General features: G+C 37.9%; 1 protein-coding gene across 1 annotated transcript; it reads right to left on the bottom strand.

Annotated features, from left to right (window-relative positions):
- Nucleotides 1-8845: 8845 nt before the first annotated feature.
- Nucleotides 8846-10923, bottom strand: LOC125227032 (zinc finger protein 62-like). Its single transcript, XM_048131224.1, has 3 exons — nt 10686-10923; nt 9424-9826; nt 8846-9056 (listed from the first exon to the last, which is right to left on the bottom strand). Exons 1-3 carry the CDS (start codon nt 10690-10692, stop codon nt 8846-8848), a joined length of 621 nt encoding a protein of 206 aa, XP_047987181.1. The 5' UTR covers nt 10693-10923.
- Between the last annotated feature and the right edge of the window lie 16039 nt (nt 10924-26962).

Raw genomic sequence — 26962 nt, 5'->3', positions numbered from 1 at the left:
GAGTTCTATTCTGGCCATCATCAGCAGTTCCACTGCACCAAATGTCACTGTTCCGTACCTAAATGCATGCTGTTCCTTTAAAAACACAAAAATCACTATATGTATGCCTTTCAGATTCGAGGAGTTCCCTCGATTTCTCCAGGATCCCATCATCAGAACTGGGTTCTGAGAAAAATGGGACCAATCTGTATGCATATACATTCAATTAAAAAAAAAAATTTCAAAATCGGTCTAGTAACGACGGAGATATCGAGGAACAAACATTAAAAAAAAAAAAAAAAAAAGACATACAGACGACTTGATAACCGTCCTTCTTGAGATATGAGGCGACGGTTAAAAATACAGTCTGAGAAGATTGTAGTACTAGTACAGGATATACGTGACCGGTCAAATCTTACACGAAAATCTGCTAAAAAAACAAAGTGTGATGTAAAGCTGCATTTTTGGTATATTATTTAGGGTCCTTGAAGGAATGTGAAATTATGTTTTGCAAGCAAAAAAAGTGTGTGCTTTTTTTTTTAATTTGCAAAAATCTGCAAAAAAATCGGACTTTTTTTAGTTTTTGTAGTGTCATTTAAAAACTAGACATTTTAGGCAAGAAGTTGCTTCGCAAAGGTTAAAGAACATTAAATTTGAAATCATTTGAGCCTACTCGCAATGCCGTATCTCAAACAGTTTTTAAGATATGATACTTCAAAAAAGGGTATTTTTTCCCCTCTTTATGAAAATTTTCGTTTTGCCAATATTTTGAGACAGATTTCAGCAAAACATATCACGGTATTATATATTTTGCGAAATAAAGTTGTAGAAAATTTAATTAGCTTTCATTTAAGACCAAAAGAGGGCCAGTTAGTCAAATAATCAAATTTATAACCTAAAAAAATAAGATTATAATAGCATAAATCTAGTATAACTAGATCAGAAATGAGTGGTGGAGGGTGATGGCCAAACGGGATAGTTTACGTGATATATATTTCAAGAGACGTAATAAAGAAGGCGTTATTATTATTTGAGGACTGTTCAAGTATTACGTAAGTACTATAACAATAATAGGCATTATACGTAAGCACTATAATTATAGGGGGCGAGGAGGTGATTGCTCTGCTTATAGGGTTTTGGTGATGATTTAGAGCTTTCTTTACTTTCTTGCTGACAAGGGGAATGGGGGGATGGTATATATTTTTAATAAATTAGATTAGAAACCTAAAAAATAAGATTATAGCATAAATCTAGTATAACTGGATCAGAAGTGAGTGGTGGAGGGTGATGGCCAAACATCATGCCAAAAGATGGATAAAGATAAGAATGGGGGAGGGTTAACACTTGTTATAAATTTTGTCTTTTATCTATTTTACTGTACAGTTTCTTAATAGTTGAACGGCCCCTTGTCTTTGACATACTTCCACTTGTTCCTTCCCTCTATACATTTTGTATGGGGCAAGGTGTGTAGAACAATGTATTTAATATTATGTTTCGTATGTTGTCTAGACAGTCAGGTATCTTAAAGTGTGTGTGTTTTTTTAATATCTGTGTATTGCCTATGGTATTAAATTTTAGATGGCTGGATGGATGGATTGTATAGTGTGTGAGTGCTCTTAAATATTACCACAAACACAAGCGTCACAAAATATCAGTCATACTCGGCCACTGAAACAGTGGAACTTTGGAACTAAATAAAATGAGTGGCGATTTACTATTATTGCTGGATTCTGAATTTTGATGTGAGAAAGACCTGGCACATCAGTATCGCCGCCTGACGAAAAAACGATTCAGAAAACCTTCATTGGTGTGAAGTGGTGAACACCAACACCAATGTGGCTCGACTATTGCAGTGGCCGAGTACGAGTGATATTTTACAACACTAGAATTTGTGTTTGAAATGGTCATTTTTTAATAGCACTCAAACACTATTCATCTAAAAATCAACACTAGAAATAAGTACAGATTTGGGCGTGTTAAGGTGTCAATATCACTGCGGTGAAAAAGGCCACTGACTGTCCAGACAACATACGTCAAACATGTTGAATACATTAAGAGTTATGATAGGGCCGACCAAGCGCACTGCCTGCAGAATTAAAGAACACATTGCTGCAGTCAAAAATAATGACACTTTTCTTCTTCCTCTGTTCCTCATGGCTTAGGATTGCGACGGTCAAGTTGCTTAGTCCTATGGTAATGTCGATGGAACGCCACAACATACCGAGATTGAAGATGACTTCAAACTGTCAAATGTATGGAATCCAGTGATTTGTTTGAGTAAGTGAAGTCAGAATTGAACAAACGTAGTGACATTGTAAGTGTAGTGTGTTTGGACAGACCATCGTGTGTGAATGCGCCCGGATTTACACCCGCACCCGCCTTCTTCATTTTTAGAAATATCGGGAGCACGACAAAAATCAAAAAGGTAATCACGGTCTATATCCCAGGCAATATATATTGTATTGTATTGTATTGTATTGTATTTATTGTCTACATGTACAGTACAGTGATGCATCAAGATACATGGTGTTGGGTAAAATATCTAGAGATAGTACATGTTACCCTGTGAGGGCATTACAATATCTTATATCTATACTTATGAACTATGGTATTACATATCAATTTATCTGGTTAATGGTTCTTTATTAATTACAATATTATTTCTAGTCTCATGCATATTATTATTATATAGTCAGTTTTAATTCAGTTTAAATCTTGATCATTGAGAAATTCGTCTATACTATAGTAGCATTTTTCAATCAGTAAGTTTACAAGCTTTTTTTTGAATACATTGTCTTTAATCTCAGTCGACATACTGTGGGGTAATTTATTATATATTTTTATAGATCGTACATCACGTACATGGGGGCTGTTCTTATACATGGCTAATTTGCAAGTTGGTAGCTAGAAAAATTATATATATCTAGGTCAACAAGTATCCTTTGCTAAGTGCAGACGCCAAGATGAAGTCAAACGACGTATCAATATTACCTGGAATAAATATTGGAACAACAAAGACATTCTAAAATCAAACCTACCAATGACACTTAAGAAAAAAGTCCTAGATACCTGCCTACTTCCATGTCTTACTTACGGCTGCCAAACGTGGATTTATGACAATGACACAAAAAATAGAATCCAAGAATGCCAAAGAGCCATGGAACGCAGTACACTCAACCTAAAACTACAAAATAGGATAAGGAATACTGAAATTAGAAAAAAGACAAACGTGATAGATGCTTTAGCTCATTGTAAAAAGCTCAAATGGAAGTGGGCTGGCCATATAATTCGCATGAACGAGACAAAATGGACAAGGAAACTAACGACTTGGTCGGGACCTATCAGTGAAAGAGGTAGAGGGAGACCGAGACAACGATGGAGCGAAGAGCTTTGCAAAGTTGCAGGCGAAGACTGGACAAAAATAGCGAGGGACCGAGAGACATGGTCAAATTTGGAGGAGGCCTTTACTCGATAAGAGGTCCTTAATTTTAAACATTAAATTAAATTAATAAATATAATATTCAATCAATAATAATAATAATGATTGACTATAAGAAGACCTATGATTCGGTGCCTCATTCATGGCTGAGAAGGGTATTGGAGCTGTATAAACTTGATGCAGCTTTAATATCCTTCCTGGCTGCATGTATGAGGCAGTGGACCACAGTCCTTCGTCAACCAGGAGGCAGGGATGGCCCCCCTGGCCCGCAGGACTTCATAAGGATTGAGCGAGGAATATTCCAGGGTGACAGTTTGAGTCCATTATGGTTCTGCCTAGCTCTGAATCCCCTCAGCACGCTGCTGAAGGATTCTGGGCTAGGTTGCCGGCTTCGGAGAGAGGGTGAAGTCATCTCTCACCTTCTGTACATGGACGATCTCAAACTATTTGCACCGAACACCCAAGACCTGATGGTGCTATTGAAAACCACAGAAGTTTTCAGTACCGCCATCAGAATGGAGTTTGGTGTCGATAAGTGTGCGGTCATGCATGTGCAGCGGGGGAGGTTGTAAATTCAGAAAATTTACAACTTTCTGAGACGATGTCGTTCAGATCTATCTCTGAATCAGAAACCTATAAGTACCTTGGTATGTCACAGTCGTTGGGTATTGAGGATGTTGGCATTAGACGGTCGGTGAAGGAGCGCTTTTTCAGTCGGCTGACAAAAGTCCTTAACAGTCTTTTGTCAGGAGGCAACAAAGTGCGCGCCTTTAACGCCTGGGTAATGCCTCTACTCATATACTCCTTTGGCATACTACGGTGGACCCAGACTGAGCTGGACGCCCTGGATCGGAGGGTCCGCTCACTGCTTACCACACACCGTATGTTACACCCGCGCTCGTCTGTTATGAGATTGTACATCCCACGGAAGTGCGGAGGTCGAGGCTTCCTAAACGCCAAAGATCTCCACAACCGTGAGGTGTACAATCTCAGGAATTACTTCCTTAACAACGAGTGCGGGATGCATCGTGATGTGGTGGCAGTGGACGGAAACCTCACGCCGCTCTCCTTGGCGAAACAGAACTGGCGCAAACCTGTGGTACTAAGTACTGCGGACCGCAAGGCGGTATGGGAGAGCAAGCAGCTACACGGGCGGTTCTACAAGGCCCTCACGGGACCCGATGTAGATCTGCTCGCATCGGTGAACTGGTTACGATTCGGGGACCTCTTCGGAGAAACCGAGGGTTTTGCCTGTGCAATTGCGGACGAAGTTATGATGACGAACAACTACCGGAAATATATCCTGAAGGACGGTACGGTCGACATTTGTCGGGCATGCCGCCGTCCCGGAGAGTCACTCAGGCATATTATTTCCGGTTGTTCTCATCTTGCTAACGGCGAGTACTTGCACAGACATAATCTCGTAGCCAGGATTATTCACCAGCAACTTGCTCTTCAATACGGCCTTGTGGACCGCGAAGTACCATACTACAAGTACTTACCTGCGCCAGTTCTCGAAAATGGTCGTGCCACGCTCTATTGGGATCGATCTATTATCACTGACAGGACTATTGTAGCCAATAAACCTGACATTGTGATAATAGATCGACTGCAACGCCGGGCAGTGCTCGTTGACATCACCATCCCCCATGATGAGAATCTCGTGAAAGCCGAGAAGGACAAGTCCAGTAAGTACCTAGACTTGGCTCACGAGATAACCGCCATGTGGGATGTTGAATCAACGATCATTGTTCCGATAGTCGTTTCAGCGAACGGTCTCATAGCGAAGAGTCTCGACCAACATCTTAAGAGACTCTCGCTAGGTGGCTGGATCAAGGGCCAGATGCAGAAGGCGGTGATCTTGGACACAGCACGGATAGTTCGACGGTTCCTCTCTCTGCAGCCCTAACCACCGGCAGCTTGGGCCCTGCCCTGCTGCTGGCGGCACCCTAGGTTAGGTTTTTTATAATGTGTTTATATGTGTTTTATATTGTTTTGTATGTGTTTTTGTATTTTACTTTTATATTCATATTATAAACAGCCTAGCCTAAGAAAGAAAATAAATAAAGATAATAATAATTAAAATAATAAGAAATAATAATAATAATAATTAATGAATAATCTTACAATATAATATCACTAACTATATTATGATTATGACATGATGTAAAATGAAATTATTTAGAAGTTGATGATATAAATAGCAATAGATATAATCATGTTTAACTATTAAAATTATAAAAGAAATAAGTGAATGTTGCATGTAAAATAATTAAGGAAATAAAGAGGCTTTTTTATTTTTATTTTTATTTATTTATTTAAAGCTAGTAAATTTTTACTTCTTGTGTTGCCGGCTACTAGATCCTTGCGCATTTCATATAGGTGTAAGTGTTTCCTTACAAACATGGCTGTTTCCAGGATGTATATACATGGTAAAGTGAGCAATTTGAATTTTGGAAAAATAGGTCGACTAAATTCTGGTACATGTATGTTTGCAAGAATGCGAATGCATTTCTTTTGCATTATAAAGAGATCGTCGACATCCACGCTGGCTCCCCATAGTGGTATGCCATATCGTAGCCATGAGTAAGCATATGCGTAGTAGACGGAAAGGGCACATTGCATGTCAGTAGTTCGTTTTATTGAACATAATGCAGTATAAGTCTGACGTAGAATACATAGTAGTATTTCTCATTTAAATAGTATAGAAGGAAGTAAAAAATGGGACTACGTCAAGGACAAGGGGCCATTCAAGAGTTACTTATGCTAATTTATTACAAATATATACCCTCCCCCCATTTCCCTTGTCAGCAAAAAAGTAAGGAAAGCTCTAAATCATCACCAAAACCCTATAATCAGAGCAATCACCTCCTCGGCCCCTATAATTATAGTGCTTACGTATAATGCCTATTATTGTTATAGTGCTTACGTAATACTTAAACAGTCCCCAAATAATAATAACGCCTTCTTTGTTACGTCTCTTGAAATATATATCACGTAAACTATCCCGTTTGGCCATCACCCTCCACCATTTCTGATCCAGTTATACTAGATTTATGCCATTATAATCTTATTTTTTTAGGTTATAAATTTGATTATTTGACTAACTGGCTCTCTTTTGGTCTTAAATGAAAGCTAATTAAATTTTCTACAACTTTATTTCACAAAATATATAATACCGTGATATGGTTTGCTGAAATCTGTCTCAAAATATTGGCAAAACGAAAATTTTCATAAAGAGGGGAAAAATTACCCTTTTTTGAAGTATCATATCTCAAAAACTGTTTGAGATACGCCATTGCGAGAAGACTCAAATGATTTCAAATTTAATGTACTTTTAACTTTGTAAAGCAATTTATTGCCTAAAATCTCCAGTTTTTAAATGACACTGCAAAATCTAAAAAAAGTCCGATTTTTTTGCAAATTAAAAAAAAGCACACCCTTTTTAGGGTTCCGTAGTCAACTAGGAACCCTTATAGTTTCGCCATGTCTGTCTGTCCGTCCGTCCGTCCGTCCGTCCGCGGATAATCTCAGTAACCGTAAGCACTAGGAAGCTGAAATTTGGTACCAGTATGTATATCAATCACGCCAACAAAGTGCAAAAATAAAAAATGGAAAAAAATGTTTTATTAGGGTACCCCCCTACATGTAAAGTGGGGGCTGATATTTTTTTTCATTCCAACCCCAACGTGTGATATATTGTTGGATAGGTATTTAAAAATGAATAAGGGTTTACTAAGATCGTTTTTTGATAATATTAATATTTTCGGAAATAATCGCTCCTAAAGGAAAAAAAGTGCGTCCCCCCCCCTCTAACTTTTGAACCATATGTTTAAAAAATATGAAAAAAAATCACAAAAGTAGAACTTTATAAAGACTTTCTAGGAAAATTGTTTTGAACTTGATAGGTTCAGTAGTTTTTGAGAAAAATACGAAAAACTACGGAACCCTACACTGAGCGTGGCCCGACACGCTCTTGGCCGGTTTTTTTGCTTGCAAAACATAGTTTCACAGTCCTCCAAGGACCCTAAGGCTCCCCACAGACAGTCTTAAAAATTCATAATCTTAAAAAAAACTTGTATGCAATCTGACAGTTCAAACTGACACTGACAAGACACTGACAGATCTGAACTGTCAGATTGCATACAAGTTTTTTTTAAGATTATGAATTTTTAAGACTGTCTGTGGGGAGCCTAAATAATATACCAAAAATGCAGCTTTACATCACACTTTGTTTTTTTATTTCTCTTTTTGACCAATCTACAGTTTCAGTGTTTAAAACTGTCCAAATTGTACAAATAAGATCGACTAATAAACACGTTGGGCCAGGTGCTATTTTTAAATTTACTAACCTCTGTGGATAAATGATTGAACGTAGTTGTGGTGTTTTTTTTACTTTTTCGAGGCTTATTATTTTGTGTTTTTGAGAATTGAAAACGTACTTTTACAAAGGTATGAAAGGAAATTAATGTATTGTACAAAACCAAAGTCCGACGAGGATTTGTGATGGAAATAAAACAAAAAAGTACTAATCAAGTAATATAATATAACACGTAGTAGATAAATACAAAATCTTAAAAATAGAGAAGGTACGTATATATACATACATAAGTATCATGTTTATGACGGGTATAAATGCAATATATTAAAATGTCACAACAAAAATATATTTATCAATATTTTACTTAAGATGCCTAAGGTGTTAAAAATTTATTTGATTTGTAAGGAATACAAAAAGACAATAATGATCCAACTAATTATCAGATTCTCATAAAAAAATGTACAAGGCACTTTCACTAAAATTTAACATATGAATTTAAGATAAAATTGTATGGGGAAACCCGTCTTATAATTCATTACTACGTTCACAATTACCCTAAGCATAAAAGCGAGACACACGCACACTACATCATTCCAAAGTATATAACATGGCCATCATAACAAGTTGCAGCTTAAGGCTAGATTGAAAAGCATACTAAATTTAGATTGATACAAGACTCAAGAGAAACGAGGTGAACTACAAATCACTTGTCATATCCTTCAATAAAGTTTTTGAAGTTATTTAGAATGCTGGCTGCTTTATCTGTACATCTATCATAAATATCATGACCAAAAGCACATTTTATATTGAGATGATTTTTATAAATTTTATAATGTGACTTATCCACATTTCTATCAGAGATCATACATTAGTAAATGACAGAATCACCTTTTCTTTATCATATTATTAACTTCTAACAACTTGCACCACAATAGCACTAGTTTTGCACAGATTCTAATACAGCCTTACAGTTAATAACTTATAGCTAAAAACATTTTCAAATGTTCATTAGGGTAGCACATTCTTCAATAAAATGCTACGAAACATCACCAGCGGCAGGGGCAAATTGTATGACTGATGTATGACGAACTGTTGGGATTGTTTCCTCAGGTTGAAGAATAAGCTTCCGTTTTCGAGGAGGAAGTGAAGAATGAGGTAGGGAACAATGTGAACCAGTTGGAGGTGGAGAAGGTGGTGTAGGAGAAGATGTTGGCATTACTGGGGAGGCTGGCATAGTTGGCACGTGAACAGACACCACTGGGCACTGAGGTGAAGGAGGTGAGCTTGGTGGTGTTGGTGGTAACTGCTGAAGCGCAGCTTCAACAATGTCACACATCATGTTTCCATTGACCGCTAAGGGAGGGGGAGACTGTTGTGACGAAGCCCGGGGTGTTTCCGCTCCATGTTCCTTGTAAATGTGAGCTTCCATTTGTTTTTTTGTGTTGAAGGTTCCATCACACACTGTACAACGATAACACCTTTCCCCATAGTGCTGGAAACGATGAAGTTTCAAGACGTGATTGTATCCAAAATCACGCAGGCAAATGTCACAAGTGTATGGACGTTCTCCGGTATGCGTGCGTGAATGTACTTTTAATTGTTTTGAGCAAGTGAAACCCTTCCCGCACCCAGGGGCCGGGCAACGGTATGGTTTTTCACCGGTGTGCGTTCGTAGATGTATTACCAGTTGTCCAGATTGAATAAAAGTTTTGTGGCAATGTGGGCACGCATGGGGTCTCTCACCGGTGTGAATACGAGCATGGCGGTGAAGTTTTCCGGAATGTTCGAAAGCCGCACCACATACGCCGCATCGATAAGGTCGCTCTTTGTATGTATACGTCGATGTACTTGCAAGTTTTCCTTAACACTGAACATCTTGTGGCAGTATTCGCATTCGAAAGGCCGCTCGCCGGTGTGTGTCCGATAATGGCGTTGCAGACGTGCTGGCACGGCGAAAGTTTTCTGGCAGACGTCGCAACGATGTGCATCAGCAACTGCCCGGTGCGAGCGCGCGTGAGCAGTCAGCGCGCTTCGCGTGGAAAGCATCAGTCCGCATTCCCCGCATTGGTGTAAGCGTTCTTCCTCACCTGTAGAGCGATAAATTTGCAGTTGAGTCGTAGAACAATATTCCATTACGAATAAGTCAAAGGTAAAATAACACGCTCAACAGACAGGACGTATCGGAACCACAAGCGTTCACAAACCGTACTGTGTTACGTGTGGCATGCACCGATCAGGATGCACGATGCACACAGTACGGCCAGTAAGGGGAACGAGCGGGCCGCGGGGCGCAGAGAAATAACGGAGTGAATGTCCTCTGATAGCACGTGGAGGCCCGCACCGCGGTTTCATCGCGTCGAAACCGCGGTTGCGTCTCCACGTGCCTGGGCCGGCGACCCCGCGTCGCCCCGCTCCCACCGCGCGCCCTGCCCCACCGCAACATGAATAAATGACTCAAGTTCATTAGGTTCTTATATTTGGAATATTTGAACCTATTTCTAAATTCAATAAACACTATATAATTAGAAATTGTGTACGTATTTATATGTTGAAAAAGAATAATCGTTGAGGTGCAATTCATAATTTTAATTTAGGATTTTAATATTATTTGATAAAAGCTATCAAATATGTAACGTGATAAAATTTTGCGTTAAGAAACCTTTATAATAATAAACACTAAAAGTAATTTGGATTGTACGTCATGTTATAGTGCTCAAATCTACGTTTCATTTTCGTTTAATATTGTTATTTAATGTAAATAAATTATTAATTACATTTAATATTTAATGGCAATGGCATATCGTAAAATCGATTTATAATTTAATACATAGTACAACTTTTAGTGTGAATTAAAATTGTAATAAATGTAGAGCATAATAAAATTAATAAATAATAATGTTGACAATCAAGATCACAAATTGCGAGAGGTGATAGCTGTATGCTTACCTATCATTTCCGTTGATTATGAGGTTAATCTTTCTGCAAAGTGGTTCAATGGCGTCAATGTTGATGTAGGTTGCGCACGACACCAGAGCTGAGTTACACAAGCGCTGCGCGATCGGCAGTCCACGGCCGAATGCGAGCCAAAGGCAAGCGCAAGGAAATCCACGAACAGGCCAGCACATCAAGTGATTCTCTTGCTCTCCTCTAACGTGAAGTGTGCAGATAGGTCGGGGCTACTTATGTGTGTGTAAAAGTTACTGTGTGTGTGCGTATCAAATGTCACAGTGTAAAGTATGTGTATAAATTGGCAGTTTGTTAAATGTAATCAGTTTACTGGCTCTGACTCTGCGACATATGTATTCGTAGGTATACAGGTTAATTTACTAATTACATACCTACTTGTTTTTACAAACAGCAATGAAAACTTGTAATTAATTATGAAATCAATTAAACTGAATCTTTAACATCTGATTGTTAATACTAAGTCTACAATTACATAATATTCATTTAAAAAAATCTGGAAATTACTAAATTTGTTTTAGTTATGTCCTCCATTTGACAAGTATTAGGTACATACATAGTTGTTGACCCAACCTACTCCACTGCCTGTCCTGGGGTCAATATCGGTAAGAGCACATATTTGTGTGGTGAGTGCGAATATTTGTTTTTAAGTTGTTTTCTATGCTTATTTAAATTTTCATTTATATAATTTTATGTCAATTATGTATAATAGGTACCCAAAATAATTATTCGGCCAAGTCTATTGTGTAGTATGATTTTCTTAAAGATTATTTTAAATAAAAATTAGCCTGTGGCACTTTCGTATGTAGTTAAAATACGACAAAAGCAGCGCGCATTCGATTCGTTGAAGGTTGAGCGGCACGAGTAGAGAGGTATGAGGTGCGGGCGGGTGGTCTTACTCGTGGAGGCGCACCGCGGTTTCGCTGCGCGTGTGAACTCTCTCGTCAGTGCGCGTGCGTAGTTTCCCGACCTGCCTCCTCCCGCGCGCGCTTCTTCCGTCGTCCGACTCGTCCGTCCACATTCTATCTTATCTGTCTAGGGCAATATAACGTCACCTACGATAGGTAGATATATCATAAGGAACTAGGAAGTTAATAGGAAATGGGTTGAATTTAAAATAACAGATTGTTACCTAACTGATTTGCAAAAACAATCTTTGAAAATGATAAGTCTAGAGTCCAGCTATCTATAGTTCTTTACGCCATCGAGTAATCTTATACTTTTAAACGAGCAATTCTTGTATATTTATTTATTTATTTATATATATATTTATTTACACTGACGATCTCGGAAACCGCTCTAACGATTTCGCAGAAATTTGTTATGTGGGGGTTTTTGGGGTGAAAAATCGGTCTAACTTATCCTTAGGTCCCGGAAAACGCGAATTTTCGAGTTTTCATGCGTTTTTCTTCGCGCGCCATCTCGTGTGCAGTAGTTGTACTGTTAAGACAGAATTCTTTCGGTCGATGTAAGTACTATTTATTGCAAACACTAGATGGCGACACAGGTCAAGGCTAAAACGAATAGAAAATACACTATTTGAGTTTTTGTGGCGAAATGCGCGCCATCTCGTGTAGAGTAGTTGTGTTGTTAAGGCTGAGAATTCTTTAGCTCGATGTAGGTACTATTCATTTTTGAACTAGATGGCGACACATGTCAAGGATACGAAACAGAACCGAGCGAAGCTCGGTTGCCCAAATATTGTATTCTAAAACGATAAAAACCCATGCTAGAAGATCTGCTCGTAAATCTCGTAATAATAATGACTGGGTAGTAGGTGCGGGGACAAGTGACTTAAAATTAAAATTAAACTAGTAAATTATGTGTACAAGTGATAATGGTAATATGAATTAAGTAAACCAAAAATTTAAAAGGATAATTACCTATAACTACTGATTAAATAAAAATAATGATATTTCAATATTCTCAATGGGAAAAAGGAACATTGATTTACCTACATGATGGTGCTATCTAGCAGGTTTACCCTTGAATCGCCGACAGACACTTGTTCGAATATTATTTCAAAGACAACGTTTCAAATAATTTCATTTCATCGACAGTTCATGTCGTGGAACAATCGATACAAGTAAAATCAAACCGTAGACTTTTATTTCGTAGATAAGTTATTCCGAGTATACTTCATATCGTGGTATTTTGTTTCGTGTTTTTTCATTTCATTTTGTTTTACATTAAATACAATTCATTACGCATAATATTATTTCAGTTATGATTTTTTCTAAAATTTTACAATTTGTAAACTGTTTGTTTGGGCACAGTTTTAACCTAACCTAAGTAACCTACTTTAAAAAAGGTTCGTTGTTGTGTAGGGTCGCAGTTCTAACCTAACCTAAACCTACTCTGTAAGCTGTTTGTTTCTGTGTGATTACAGTTCTAACCTAACCTAAACCTACTCTGTAAGCCGTTTGTTTCTGTGTGATCACAGTTCTAACCTAACCTAAACCTACTCTGTAACCTGTTTATTTTTGTGTGTGGTCACAGTTCTAACCTAATTTAAACCTACAATATGTATAGACCGTTCGTTAATGTGTAGGGTCGCAGTTCTAACCTAACCTAAACCTACTCTGTAATTTGTTTAGTTTTGTGTGTGGTCACAGTTCTAACCTAACCTAAACCTACTATATGTATAGTATAGACCGTTCGTTGATGTGTAGGGTCGCAGTTCTAACCTAACCTAAACCTACTGTGTAAACTATTTGTTTTTGTGCGTGGTCACAGTTCTAACCTAATTTAAAAGCCATTCGTTGTTGTGTAGGTCGCAGTTCTAACCTAACCTAAACCTACTCGGTAAGCCGTTTGTTTCTGTGTGATCACAGTTCTAACGTAACCTAAATCTACTCTGTAAGCTGGTCGTTTTTGTGTGGTCACAGTTATAACCTAACCTAAACCTACTTTAAAAGCCGTTCATCGTTTTGTGGCATCGCAGTTCTACACCTACTCTAATATAGCATTTAAGCAAATGGTCATAGTTTAATTATGGACGTACGTGATGTGCCACGATAAAATCGACAATTTGAAGTTTCCTAGAATACATCTATAGAGGTAAATGTGTAGTACGACAAATGAGTAAGTTTTTTAATAATACGTCGAATAAATGAATTGCGATGTTTTGTAGTTCTGTTATTTAAAGTTCTTTGAAACGAATCAGCGATGAAGAAAAATTTGTTGAATAGTATTTATAATAACTTAATAACTAAGAAAATTTCAAATAAATAGTAGTTGAAACAAAATTACTCGAAACAATTTTACTCGAACTAAACTTTCGATGAGATGTTGTCGATGAAATGATATTCGATGAAAAGTTTGTCGGCGAAACAAGGGTAGGTACACCTATCTAGCAACCTTGCTTTGCGTTTTGGCATTTTAACACGAGCATTTAGTGTCATGTTCGTACTGAATTTGTACTTACTTTGAGAGTACAAACTGTATAAACTAAAAACAGTTGTCTATTGTTTGCCCGATAGTCATACGATCTCTCTTCTTCTTCCTCCTACCCTTATCCCACGTTATGTGGGGTCGGTACAACACGTCTTCCTCTTCCATTCTCCTCTATCTTTCGTCATCTCAACACTCACATCTTTCTTCCTCATATCCTCTTTCACACAATCCATCCAGCGTTGTTTGGGTTTTAGTCATACGATCATATGCACGAATTTAACTTTTTTGAATTTCATTTGCCCGAATGATTTGTTTTCCATAAAAAATGTATGACATACTGTTGTTTACCCGAACATTAACTTCCATAATGACAATGCCTTATAGTTTTCCATTTGATAGAACATTCAAACGCCATACCTAATTAATTATTGACATATTTATTTTGTGGGAGGTCACAGTTCTAACCTAACCTTACCTGCTTTCTAGTAGCAGTTTCATTTTGTGGGGGGTCGCAGTTCTAACCTAAGTAACCTAACCTACCTTCTGGTAGCAGTTTCATTTTGTGGGGAGTCACAATTATAACTTAACCTAATCTACTTTCTGGTAGCAGTTTCATTTTGTAGGCCATCACAGTTCTAATCTGACCTAATTTACTTTTTTGGTAGCTAATTTGGATGCCAAATGATGTTATATGGCTTGTGATAGTTACAGATTTCATTAATTATGACAAATTATAATATTGAAATTGATTTTAAATGAAACAAAGTTTCTGGCACGTGATTATAATAATATTGTAAACAATAAGTATGACATATAAAATTATGAGAAATAACATTATGGTTGCTGACTAGTATGGCGTTTTGCGCTCTAGACCTTACAAGATCCACCGACAGCGTATTCCTGATAATCCTGATCACATTAATTTGTAGACGAAAATGTCATAGATCAACTTTTCTGTATTCCGCCTTGAGTAAATCTCGGGAGTGAGTATTATAAAAAAAAATAAACAACTAAAAATGCATTTTTGATGGTGGTAATGCCATTATCAGGCATAAGCAAAAAATATAATACTCACTAGGGGCATAAGTTAACAATTTTTATGGCTCATTTTTAACTGATTTAGTAAAATTTTAAACCAAGACATACCAGCAATTACAGTAAATCACCAAAATCGGTATACCAATTTAATGTAAAACTAAAACCAAAAAATGTTATGTTTTGCTATCCTACTAAAGCAAATGATACCAAAATATTTTTTTTTACTCATCGACTTTAATCTGTCAATTAGGACACCACAGACTAAACTATATGTGCCAACTTTTCAGTGTTGGATAGTCTTTGACACTTAGTCAACTATAATATTTCATTACACTTCACTTTCGTTAACTGAAAAGAATGTAAAAATAGAACTTCACACATGTTCTATACTAATTTGCGATACCTGGCAAATTTTTCTGCATCTGAAACACAATTTTTTTTAATCTATCGCGTTATCAACCAATCAGAGACGGTTATTACAAACAATGGGTTGCTAGGTAATTCGATGTTGATACAACGGTGAACGACGCTATTAACATTAATTTTAACTTAAATGATGATATTTTTCGTCCATTGATGATTGTAGGGGATTATTTTACTTCGATATCTTTAAATTATATATGTGGACTGTATTCGATTAATTTTATAGCTTAACGACACGAACGACACGACAAGAAATTAGGGAATTTAAGATAGGCTGGGTCAATTGTGGGAAGCACTCACCTTGTTCGGCTGTAGGCGACGATGCAGCAGTCGGCGGTGGCTGGCCAGGCTCCTCGAATCTCGGCTCGTCCAGACTTACCTTGAATCCGAGTTACCTTAACCAGCTCAGACACCGCAAATGGAACAGGCGACGTGCTTCTTCAATCGATCAGCCTTCCACAAACTCACACACGATTTTTCACGAGTATATTATATTTTACTTTAATTTCGAAAAGGTTAGCGCGACATGCTCCTCGAGACGACATGGGAAAAAAGGGAGTGAATCGACGGTTATATTTTTTTTTTACTTTTTTGCATAATGTTGCCAGGCGAAATTATTTTTAATATATTTTTAAAGCTACAATCCTTAACATTTTCCGCCCGCCAAAATGCAACGTATTTTCCACAAGTACTGTATGCTAAGGATAAGAAAAAAAGGAACAATATGGCTTGGGTTAATTCCCTAGTTTAAGTTTACATACGTTTAAATATGAAATTTAATCTAAATCTACGATAAAGTTAGTGCTTACAATGATACGATACGATAGTGAATTATTAGATAATTTAATTTTGTAGGGGCAGTGGACACAGTTTAACTACTGGGCGTTTAAGTTCGCCCGATTCTGTGCGGACCGTGACTACTCGACAGATCCCATCGCTCCCTGGATGGAGTTGTACCACCCGGCCAATCTTCCACTTCATGGGGCTACATTGCTCATTGACAATGAGCACGAGCGTCCCGACGATGATGTTTTTCTGGTCATCGAACCACTTGTGGCGTTGCTGCAAGGTGTGCAGGTATTCGACGTGCCACTTGCGCCAGAAATCTTGATGGATCTTTTGGAGCAATTTCCATCTCTGAAGTGGACCTAATTTTGCATCAACCATATTGCTTTCAGGTAATATGGTGAGCGGTTCCAAAGTAAGGAAATGTCCGGGGGTCAAAACCGACAGATCGTTGGGATCGGAGCTAATGGGCGACAATGGCCTCGAGTTCAACATTGCCTCGATTTGAGTCAATATTGTGTAAAACTCTTCGAATGTGAGGCGTTGTGATCCTACTACTCGAGAGAGGTGAGTCTTTACTGACTTTACACTGGCTTCAGCTAACCCAGAGAAATGTGGACTGCCAGGTGGGTTGAAAACAAATTTTATTTGTTCGGCACGTGAAGCTGTAGCCATGAAGTCTTGAAGCATGTTAGATGCGCCGACAAAGTTTCGGCCCTGGTCTGAGATCAGCCTGGAACACCGGCCCCTGCGGGAAATAAAACGGCGCAGAGCTGCAAGATAAGCCTCTGTCGTGAGCTCGGAGGCAAGCTCAAGGTGTACTGCCTTGGTAGCAGTGCATACGAAAACGCAAATGTATGATTTAAATGTGCGTAAACCGCGGCCCCGGGCCAAACTAGTATCAAAAGGACCTGCGTAATCTACTGCCGCTGACGAAAATGGTTTGATTTGATTAATCCGAAACGCGGGTAAATTTCCCATTATTGGAGCGGATGCCGCTTTAGGACGAGCCCGAAAACATTTCATGCAGGATGAAACAACAGAGTTTATAGCCCTTTTTGCCGATAGAACCCAGAATTCTTGGGCTAATAAGTTTTGCAATGTTTGCAATCCAGGGTGCATAAAACGGTGATGATAATCCTCTATGATCAGCGTGGTCAACCTATGATCGCGAGGCAATAGTAGTGGATGTTTCACATCGAACGACAGGTCTCCTTTAGAAAGGCGACCGCCCACCCTTAGCAATTCACGGTCGTCCAGAAACGGCGCCAATTTCCGCATGGGTTTCGATAGGGAGTGAGTGGCTTTATCTTTCGATAAACAACGCAATTCCGAAGCAAAGGCTTGCTCCTGAACATGCTTTACTAGAAAAAGAAGAACCTTAGAAATTTCTTCTGGTGACAGATTCAAATCTGTATATCTCGAAGATGACATTTGTAAGTTGTGCATGAACCTAAAACAATAGGCAAGAATGCGCAATATGCGTTGTAGGGACGAAAATCGATTTAATATGTCATCGATCATAGACATATTAGACGCCGTGAGCAAACTATAAATCTTTTGCTCGTTCGAAGCGGCTTGATCTGGAAAGATCTCAGATTGTGGCCAAGATTCTTGAGGTTTGGACAGCCAGGTAGGCCCCGCCCACCATAGCGTGCGGGAGCCGCAGTCCGCAGGATTATCCAAACCAGAAACATGGTGCCACTTTTCAGGAGAAATATTCTCTTGTATGTGCGCAACCCTATTGGCTACAAAGGTTTTCCACTTGGATGAACACGAACGAATCCAAGTCAGCGCAACAGTCGAGTCTGACCAAGCATAGATGTCATCGAAAGTATGAACATCCTTTAAAGCGTCTGTAAACGAGACGACTAAATCCGACAACAAAACAGCAGCTAGCAGCTCGCACCTCGGAATGGAACATTTACGAAGTGGAGCCACCTTGGTTTTAGCGCAACAAAGGCGCACGACAATAGTTCCGTCATTTTGAACGACACGACAATAAATGACAGCACAGTACCCCTTCTCCGAGGCGTCACAGTACCCGTGAAGATGCAACGATACGAAAGATTCAACCATTCTACGGGGAATGGATAACGAATTCATCTTCACCAATTGTGACTTAAATTTATGCCACTCTTGAGCGATGTCAGTAGGAACCTCGTTGTCCCAATCGACACCAGAAACCCATATGAGTTGAATTAAATATTTTGCGAAAAATACGACAGGCGACAATAGGCCCAGAGGGTCAAAAATACGGGCGATATCCGAAAGGATCGATCGCTTTGTACAACGACAATCATTCAAGGAGGTCTTGAATGTGAAGGTATCTTCCTTGGGAAGCCATGACAGGCCGAGAATTTTTAGCGACAGATCATGAACGTTTTCAAAGTTGTGAAGTTGTTCCGAATATAGTTCTGAACCAGGTAAACCTTTTAGAAACTCGGGGTTATTTGATGTCCATTTGCGCAAATGAAGTTGCGCAGACGATAATATTTCCACCAACTGTTGGCGTAGCACTAACGCATCCTCAACAGAGTCTGCACCTGAGACAATGTCATCGACATATGCATCCCTAGCCAATACTGCAGCACCTTGGGGAGAGTGAGACGAAAACTCCTTTGATAGCTTGGATATACACCAAAGCGCCTGATAGGGAGCACAGGACACGCCATAGGTCACTGTGAGCAAACGATAATCTTTCACAGGCTCATCAGATGATGGACGCCATAAAATGCGTTGATAGTCGCAGTCCTGTAAAGCGACAAGAAACTGCCGGTACATCTGCTTGATGTCCCCGGTGAACACTACTGCATGCCATCGAAAACGAACCAGCAAATCAAATATATTATTTTGCAATTTTGGGCCTGGCAGCAGCGCACTATTCGAGGACCGCCCCGAAGAGTCTTGGGCGCTAGCGTCAAAAACGCAACGCAGAGGCGTAGTGACGGAGTCTGGCCGCAAAATTCCATGGTGGGGTATGTAATAGAACTGACCCTCAGACGCCACTGGAGGACCAACCTCTTCCATGTGACCACAACTTAAGTAGTCGTCCATGAAATTGACATAAGCTGTCCGAAATTGAGGATTTAATTTAAATTTCCTCTCTAAATTTAAGAGACGCTTGAGAGCTATCTCACGAGAATTTGAAAACCTTGGTTTGTCCTGAGGGTCGACATAAGTTAATGGTACTACCATCCTTCCCTCGGGACTGCGACAATATGAATTTTCCATTTGGTTTTCACACAACAATTCCGATTTCGACAAAACGATATTTTTAGGCAGATCAAAGCCTTCCAACTCCCAGAAGCGTTTGATGCTGTTGTCTAATGAAAGACTCGACACGAGAAAACACCTCTCCGTATCACCTCCGGACCCCTTAGAACAACGAGAACGAGAAGTGTTAATGTCTCTAGGGCACTCACCCATCACCAACCAGCCAAACACCGTGCGGACGGCTATGGGCTCATCTGGGTTGCCCTTGACAACACCAGACTGTAATGCCGCAGCAAAAAGGTTGACACTAACCAACATGTCTATTGGTCCAGACTTATGAAAATATGGATCAGCGAGATCTAAATCCTTTAGATGCATCCAGGACGACACATTAAGTGGCTCCAGTGGCATATCAGGGCAGATCTTAGGAAGCACATACGCTTCAAACGAAAATGTGCAAGATGAGTCCCCATTTGCCGGGACTATCTCACAATCGACAATTCCAAAAGTGTCCGTTGACGCTAGACCGACACCGTTCACCGATGGTGAGTTAACTTTAATTGGTATTCCTAGTTTTCGAGCGCACTCTAATGTAACAAAATTACATGCCGAAGCATTATCCATTAGCATCCGAATTGGTACTAAATGGTTATATTTATTTTTTATCATTACAATAGCCGTCGAGAACAGGCTTGGTGCATTTGCATTATGGACAGTCAATGTCACTTGAGTTTGCCGAGTGGACGGTTCCAACTCCTTATCAAAGTGCAATAATGTATGGTGTCTATGTTTACAAACGCCACAAGACACCGAGGACTTGCAATTCTTAACTGAATGGGATGGCCTACAACACATTATACAAAGTTTCTTTTCCTTAACTTGGGCAAACCTATCCATTGGCCGCAATTCCAAAAATTTTGGACAATGCTCAAATGTGTGCCCTGGTGCGGAGCACATTACACAGTCACTCACATTATTCACTGGAGGAACAAGAAATGAAGATTTAACTTTATTAAGCACTGGCTTGTTCGACACCGGTTTACTACTAACTGTTAACGACTTGCCGAGACTGTTTTCTAATGCTTGGCTCCGCTTTTCGATAAACGACATTAATTCTTCATAACTAGGAATCTCCGTGGTTGAATGAAGTTGAAGCTCAAAGGCTTCTTTTGTACTAGCGTCCAATTTAGACCACAATGAATGGAATAGCATAAAATTCCTGTCGGGTAATTTATACTTTGACAAAATTTCAATATTTTCTTTAAAAGTTCGACAAATTCTCACTAATTCAGAAGGACTTTTATATCTTGCCACCTCACAGTTTAATATTTTTTCATAAAACAGACTAGCAATTATTCTTTTTTTATCAAAATGCTCCTTAAGTGTGTTGTACGCGATCATGTAATTTTCGTCACACAATGGGTAATTTTTTATCAAATCGAAGGCATACCCGGTCACACTTGATAACAAATAGTGAAGCTTTTCAACTGCAGGTATACTTTTCCTATGAACTAGTGAGTCGAAAATCTGAATAAACGATACCCAATTTTCAATTTTAGAGTCAAAGGGAACTATAGTTATTTTAGGCAATTTAGCACTTGAAGTCGTATTTTCATTGGTCTTTAACACGGTGGGTCCTGTTTCCAATAAACGTATTTTTATAGATTTTACCATTTTTTCGAACTGCGCCGATATTTCCAGCTCGCTTTTACGGTCACCAGCTGCAGTCGCCGTCAATAAATCAACTTGAAAGGCGTGAAATTCCTCTTCCAGCCTGATCACGTCACTCAAACAATAACCTTTTAAGTCGCAACTGCTATGAATAAACTCCATCCGCACAAAGGCGTAATCCCGCCCTACACGGTTTTTATCAAAACTTTCCGTTGCCATGTTACTCTAGTAAACTATTTAATATAAATTTAATTTATGTAAGGAATCAATTGAGGTTATGTTTACTTTTCACTTTGACACAACAGCGATGACAGTTATGGTTGCGTTCAGAAATTCACTAAATCGAAACTAGAACCAAATTTTAGTCTATGCACAGTATGAACACGCACCTTCTTAACTAATGGAAAAACGCCCAAGCCAAGTGTTTCTAATCTTACCCTCCAATGTTTTTATGATTTCACAACGAAAAATTTAACTAATAATGAAAGGGTTTTAAATCGAAAATTAACCACGGTCACTTTACAATTATCCGGTCGAGGGAACAAAAAATGTAGGGGATTATTTTACTTCGATATCTTTAAATTATATATGTGGACTGTATTCGATTAATTTTATAGCTTAACGACACGAACGACACGACAAGAAATTAGGAATTTAAGATAGGCTGGGTCAATTGTGGGAAGCACTCACCTTGTTCGGCTGTAGGCGACGATGCAGCAGTCGGCGGTGGCTGGCCAGGCTCCTCGAATCTCGGCTCGTCCAGACTTACCTTGAATCCGAGTTACCTTAACCAGCTCAGACACCGCAAATGGAACAGGCGACGTGCTTCTTCAATCGATCAGCCTTCCACAAACTCACACACGATTTTTCACGAGTAGGTATATTATATTTTACTTTAATTTCGAAAAGGTTAGCGCGACATGCTCCTCGAGACGACATGGGAAAAAAGGGAGTGAATCGACGGTTATATTTTTTTTTTACTTTTTTGCATAATGTTGCCAGGCGAAATTATTTTTAATATATTTTTAAAGCTACAATCCTTAACAATGATGAAAATGATAACTCATAGAAAAAGTATTGTATACAATAGTGATATAATTAGGCTTTTCACTCTCGTACCGTACTTTTAGGCCACTCAGCAAGCTTCGTGGCCTAAACATGGTACTCGACTGAAAAGCTTTATCACGATTGTATAAAATACTAGTAAATGATCGCCATTGTTATAGCCTAACCATAGAATTAAAATTTTTAAAAAACCCTCGACATAGTAGAACAATTTTTATGAAACATGGGCAACATGGCTAAGAAAAGAACACTCCCGAAGTCCCGACTAATTCAGCTTTCAAACAAAAAATAAACTAAATCTAAATCGGTTCATCCGTTCGGGAGATACGATGCCACAGACAGGCGCACACACATAAACAGACAGACATACACATCAAACTTATAACACCCCGTCGTTTTTGCGTCGGGGGTTAAAAACACAATTTTAATGTGCAACGAAAACCAAACTTTTAAAAAATTTGGTAACAAGCTTTTAAAATACATAACACGAAAATAATCGTTGTCAACCCAAAAATAATACATGAGTACATGACTACCAAGATTGTAACCGCATTTTATTTTAATACAAAAACATACACTAATATTGTAGTCTAAACTAAGTAACCTAACAAGTAACCTAACCCACTTTTTATTAGCAGTTCGTCTGTGTGTGGATCGCACTCGCAGTTCCGGCAGTTCTAACCTGATCTAACCCACTTTCTGATAGCAGTACGTTTGAATGTGGGTCGTAGATCCAACGTAACCACTTTCTGATAGCAGTTTGTATGTGCTGGGGTTAAGCGAAAGGAGCCTGAGCCTTGGTTTAGCTACTAAATTATCATTACACTTTCTTTCGTGATATAATGTTTTATGGTAATCTATTATTTATATAGGTTAAAAAAGTGCATTCAGGTGTTCGAGATTTCGTGATAATTTATTATCTTTGGTGGTTACAGGGTTTGAGATCCGGATATCCGGATATCCGAATTATCCGGATATCCGTTGAATTTGAGATCCGGATCAGAGGACTCATAGGATCTAGATAATGCCATCGATCCGCACCAGAAAGGATTTTCGAATAAAATTTATGAATTATTTCATGCATTTTGTCGCTTAAAATGTTTATTCACATTTATTTTATTAAAATACTACAGAATATCAAGCTAAGTTAGGTTAGCTAAGTTAAGACATGCGATGAATTCATAAAACAAATATAATGTTCCTTTACTAAACGAAATGAACAGTAAACCATAGTTTTTAAAACTGCCGTTGTTAGTCGTAGTAACGATGCATCCCGACAGGAATAAAGATAAATTATTAATTTTGTATAAAGCAGAAACGACTGCAATGGATGCTTTTAAGCTTAGATATAAATAAGTACCTTTATAAAAATGTTATAGGCTGAATCCAAAGCCACTATATATTTTTTTATTTATGAGATGGGAGGCTAACTGTCAGACAGGTTGCCTGATGGTAAGCGATCAATCCAACCCATGGACTTCCAAAATGCCAGAAGGATTGGAGGCGCGTTGCCAGCCTTTAAGCTGGGAGTGCTGTACTGTACGCTCTTTTCTTGAAGGTCGTATTGGTCCGGAAATACCGCTGGCACGATTAGTTTTATACATATAATAATAACGGAAGATTGTTCTAATACAGCCGGATTGAATGAGATATGAGTATTAAAGGTACAGGAAGCAGGCATTGAAGCGTAATTTCATAAAATAGATAGGTACATGATAGCTAAATGTGACATATTTTACAAGTGTAATACTTTTTGTGTAGGGGCATTTTCGCGAAAAAAGAATCAAAAACTTTTTTTTTAAAATAGGAAAGCTTAATGTTTTTCTTTCGATCCTACTAGGTAAAGAAAAGCGTCCCAAATTTAATTTTTACACTTCGTTAAGTTCGTTACCATTTTTTAAACACTTTGTACAACGGTTACAAAATATGCAAAATAATAGAAAATTTTGGGACAATTATTTTGTCTCTTGTTTTTTGCCTTAGATCGAAAGGGGGTGAGATTCTGAGTAGGAAAAACATAAAATTTACCTATCTTACAAAAAAAGTTTTGGTGATTGTTCTCGCGAAAATGCCCGTAGGTACATATTGACACTCCTGGGTCCAACGCAATTGAAGTATATTATTTTAACTTTTTTTCCTACTTCTGCATGGATGTATTGGCTGTGGTTACAGAAAATTGACGTCCCAGTAAATACGGAGGTATTAGTGAACACTAAATTACCCTGTATTAGCTTATGTTAAACAAAAAATATTGGCCTACTGTTTAATGTTATATGCTGTAAAACGGGAGTGACATTAATTACTTATGTGTTAAAAGTTTGTCTAAAAAATTAATGACACAATAATACACTATTTATGTCGGTCTGTGAGTTTAAACTATTTTATTCCAGTAACAGCAGCTTTGATTTGACGAAATCCCTTTAAAAAGTTAACTTTTCAATACGGATGCGTTTTATCCGAACTATCCGGATATCCGGATCCGTCAAATTTTAAGATCCAAAATATCCGGATCCGAAAAATCGGCGGATATTGCAAACTCTTTACAGTTTACAATTTAAATTGAACGTTTTACAAAAACTGGTAGACTTTACAATTTAAAGTTACAATTTTTTGATGTTCAACTACTTTATTTTTGATTTGGTTGCAAAGCTTGGGGTATCAAAACTTATTTTGGTGATCATTAAAATAATAGTCAATTTTTTATTGGTAGTAATTTTTAAACTTTTGTTAAAACATCAACATCAAACAAAATAACAACCCCCGAAATAAACCTAAATTATTAAATTATCATTCCAATCATTTACGAAATATTATATTAATTAACATTTAACTAACAATCAATCAACGACGGCGAGTAAAATTGTGGTAGGCTCTTGAATAGAAGGCGGAAGTCGGTTATTATTACATATAAGTATTATATCCACCACATGCACAAACACCACTAAGGTTACAGAAAACCAGGACATCAAAATATAGTTCTGATTTTGGTAACCAGGGGTTGAAGTGTTCAGTAGTTATAGTCGACTATACTTACATATTTTTATACCTAAGTAATATGGCGCGCAAGGGCGGGAGGACATCGGCCCGTGGAAGACTGCAGCGGGGTTGCGGAGTGCGGTGCGCGAGGCGAGGTGTCGACACGCGCTACACGGTCACCGAACGTTCGAAACCGTAGTTTTGAGGCCCAGCCGCGCGTGCGTCCGCTTCAACCTTCCTCAACGCGACCGCAACTGACCCGCGCGTGTAGGTAGAGCGCTTCGCGACACAAACTTTTTGTTGTCTTTGAATAAAAAAAGAATGTTTTAGGGCAAACAGGCTTAGCTGTTTTCAATAATTATTAGGTACCTAGAAATATTTCATTATACGGAATAATTGCCAAGCGTTTTAAAATACCTAATTACTTTTGGGAATTTAAAGTATAACCGTTACGTTTATCTACTACGTACTTATTATTCTTTAACATTATAGGTACCTATCATAACATTAGATACACTTATCCATAGTTATATAATTTGATAAATAAAGTGATTGTTCTTGTCAATAAGTTAAACTTTTAATAATTAAAGACTTCATGAATGGTTGACATTATTTACTTAAAATTTAGTTGAAAAAGTTTAATTAGTAATATTTCGTAATATAAAATAGTGTAGGTACGTTCAAAGGTTGTATGCGAAATCTGGAAGAGATCGCTCGCGCTCTTGTTGTCTACCATAGTTAAAGTTTTGTGCTTAATTTTTTGATGTCATCTTGTTATATTGGTGAGCAATAAAGAATATTTGATTGTATTGTATTGAAAATAGTATAATTTATTTATTAAATACAAAACTAATTTAGTTAAAATATGTATTTATTGCATCGAATACCTTCAGGACATTAAATTGGATGTCGTACTTTGGTATTTTTAGCGCACCTTGCAGAATTTAGTTTTATGAAAACGTATGAATAATTAAGAGGATTTAGTGCCTAAATAAGAAATAAGAGCAATTTAACTTATTTTAGCTTGATTCGGATGCACATATAAAATATAGTGAAAAAATAAAAATTCATATAAGTAATAAAATTTGCACTAAGTTTCCGTCCAGAGTCCATATTAGTTTACCTAGTTGTCGACCACTTGGTATTACTTATAGAATAGCATCGAATATGTTTCATGTTTTAATTTACTGCTAGCAAAATACCACTTTTATGTAGACAGATTTCAAACTCCAACTAGTCGGGGAAATAAACTGCATTGTTCGAGAATACTAGATTAAACTACTTTTGTGTTTGGAATCTGAGAAAGCATTTATTACATTGTGATTTGTGAACGTATGCTTCAAGTTACCCCAAAATACGCTTATTTAATATTTTCAGTTCTCTAATTACTGGTTACAATTTACATATTATAATAGTATTACATATTATCACCTCTTTGAATAATGCTAATTATAAAAATTAAACCGTGTAGAATAGATGTATGGAAGGTATCAAAACTATAATTTTTTGTATCAATTTATCCACGTACGCAAAAAACCTTGATTACACTTAAATACCTTTTTAGATTGTAAAATTGCTGGTATTGGTATGTACTATGTATGTACCTAATTAATGCCATAATTTAAGGTGCAGTAGATTCAAATTTAACAGATTTTAGAGAAATCGTTGAGAATGTTGAGATACACATA

This window comes from Leguminivora glycinivorella, chromosome 6 (assembly GCF_023078275.1).
Source record: "Leguminivora glycinivorella isolate SPB_JAAS2020 chromosome 6, LegGlyc_1.1, whole genome shotgun sequence".
Taxonomy (NCBI): domain Eukaryota; kingdom Metazoa; phylum Arthropoda; class Insecta; order Lepidoptera; family Tortricidae; genus Leguminivora; species Leguminivora glycinivorella.
Note: the sequence above shows the minus strand (reverse complement) of the source record. Positions and strands in the feature narration are given on the sequence as shown.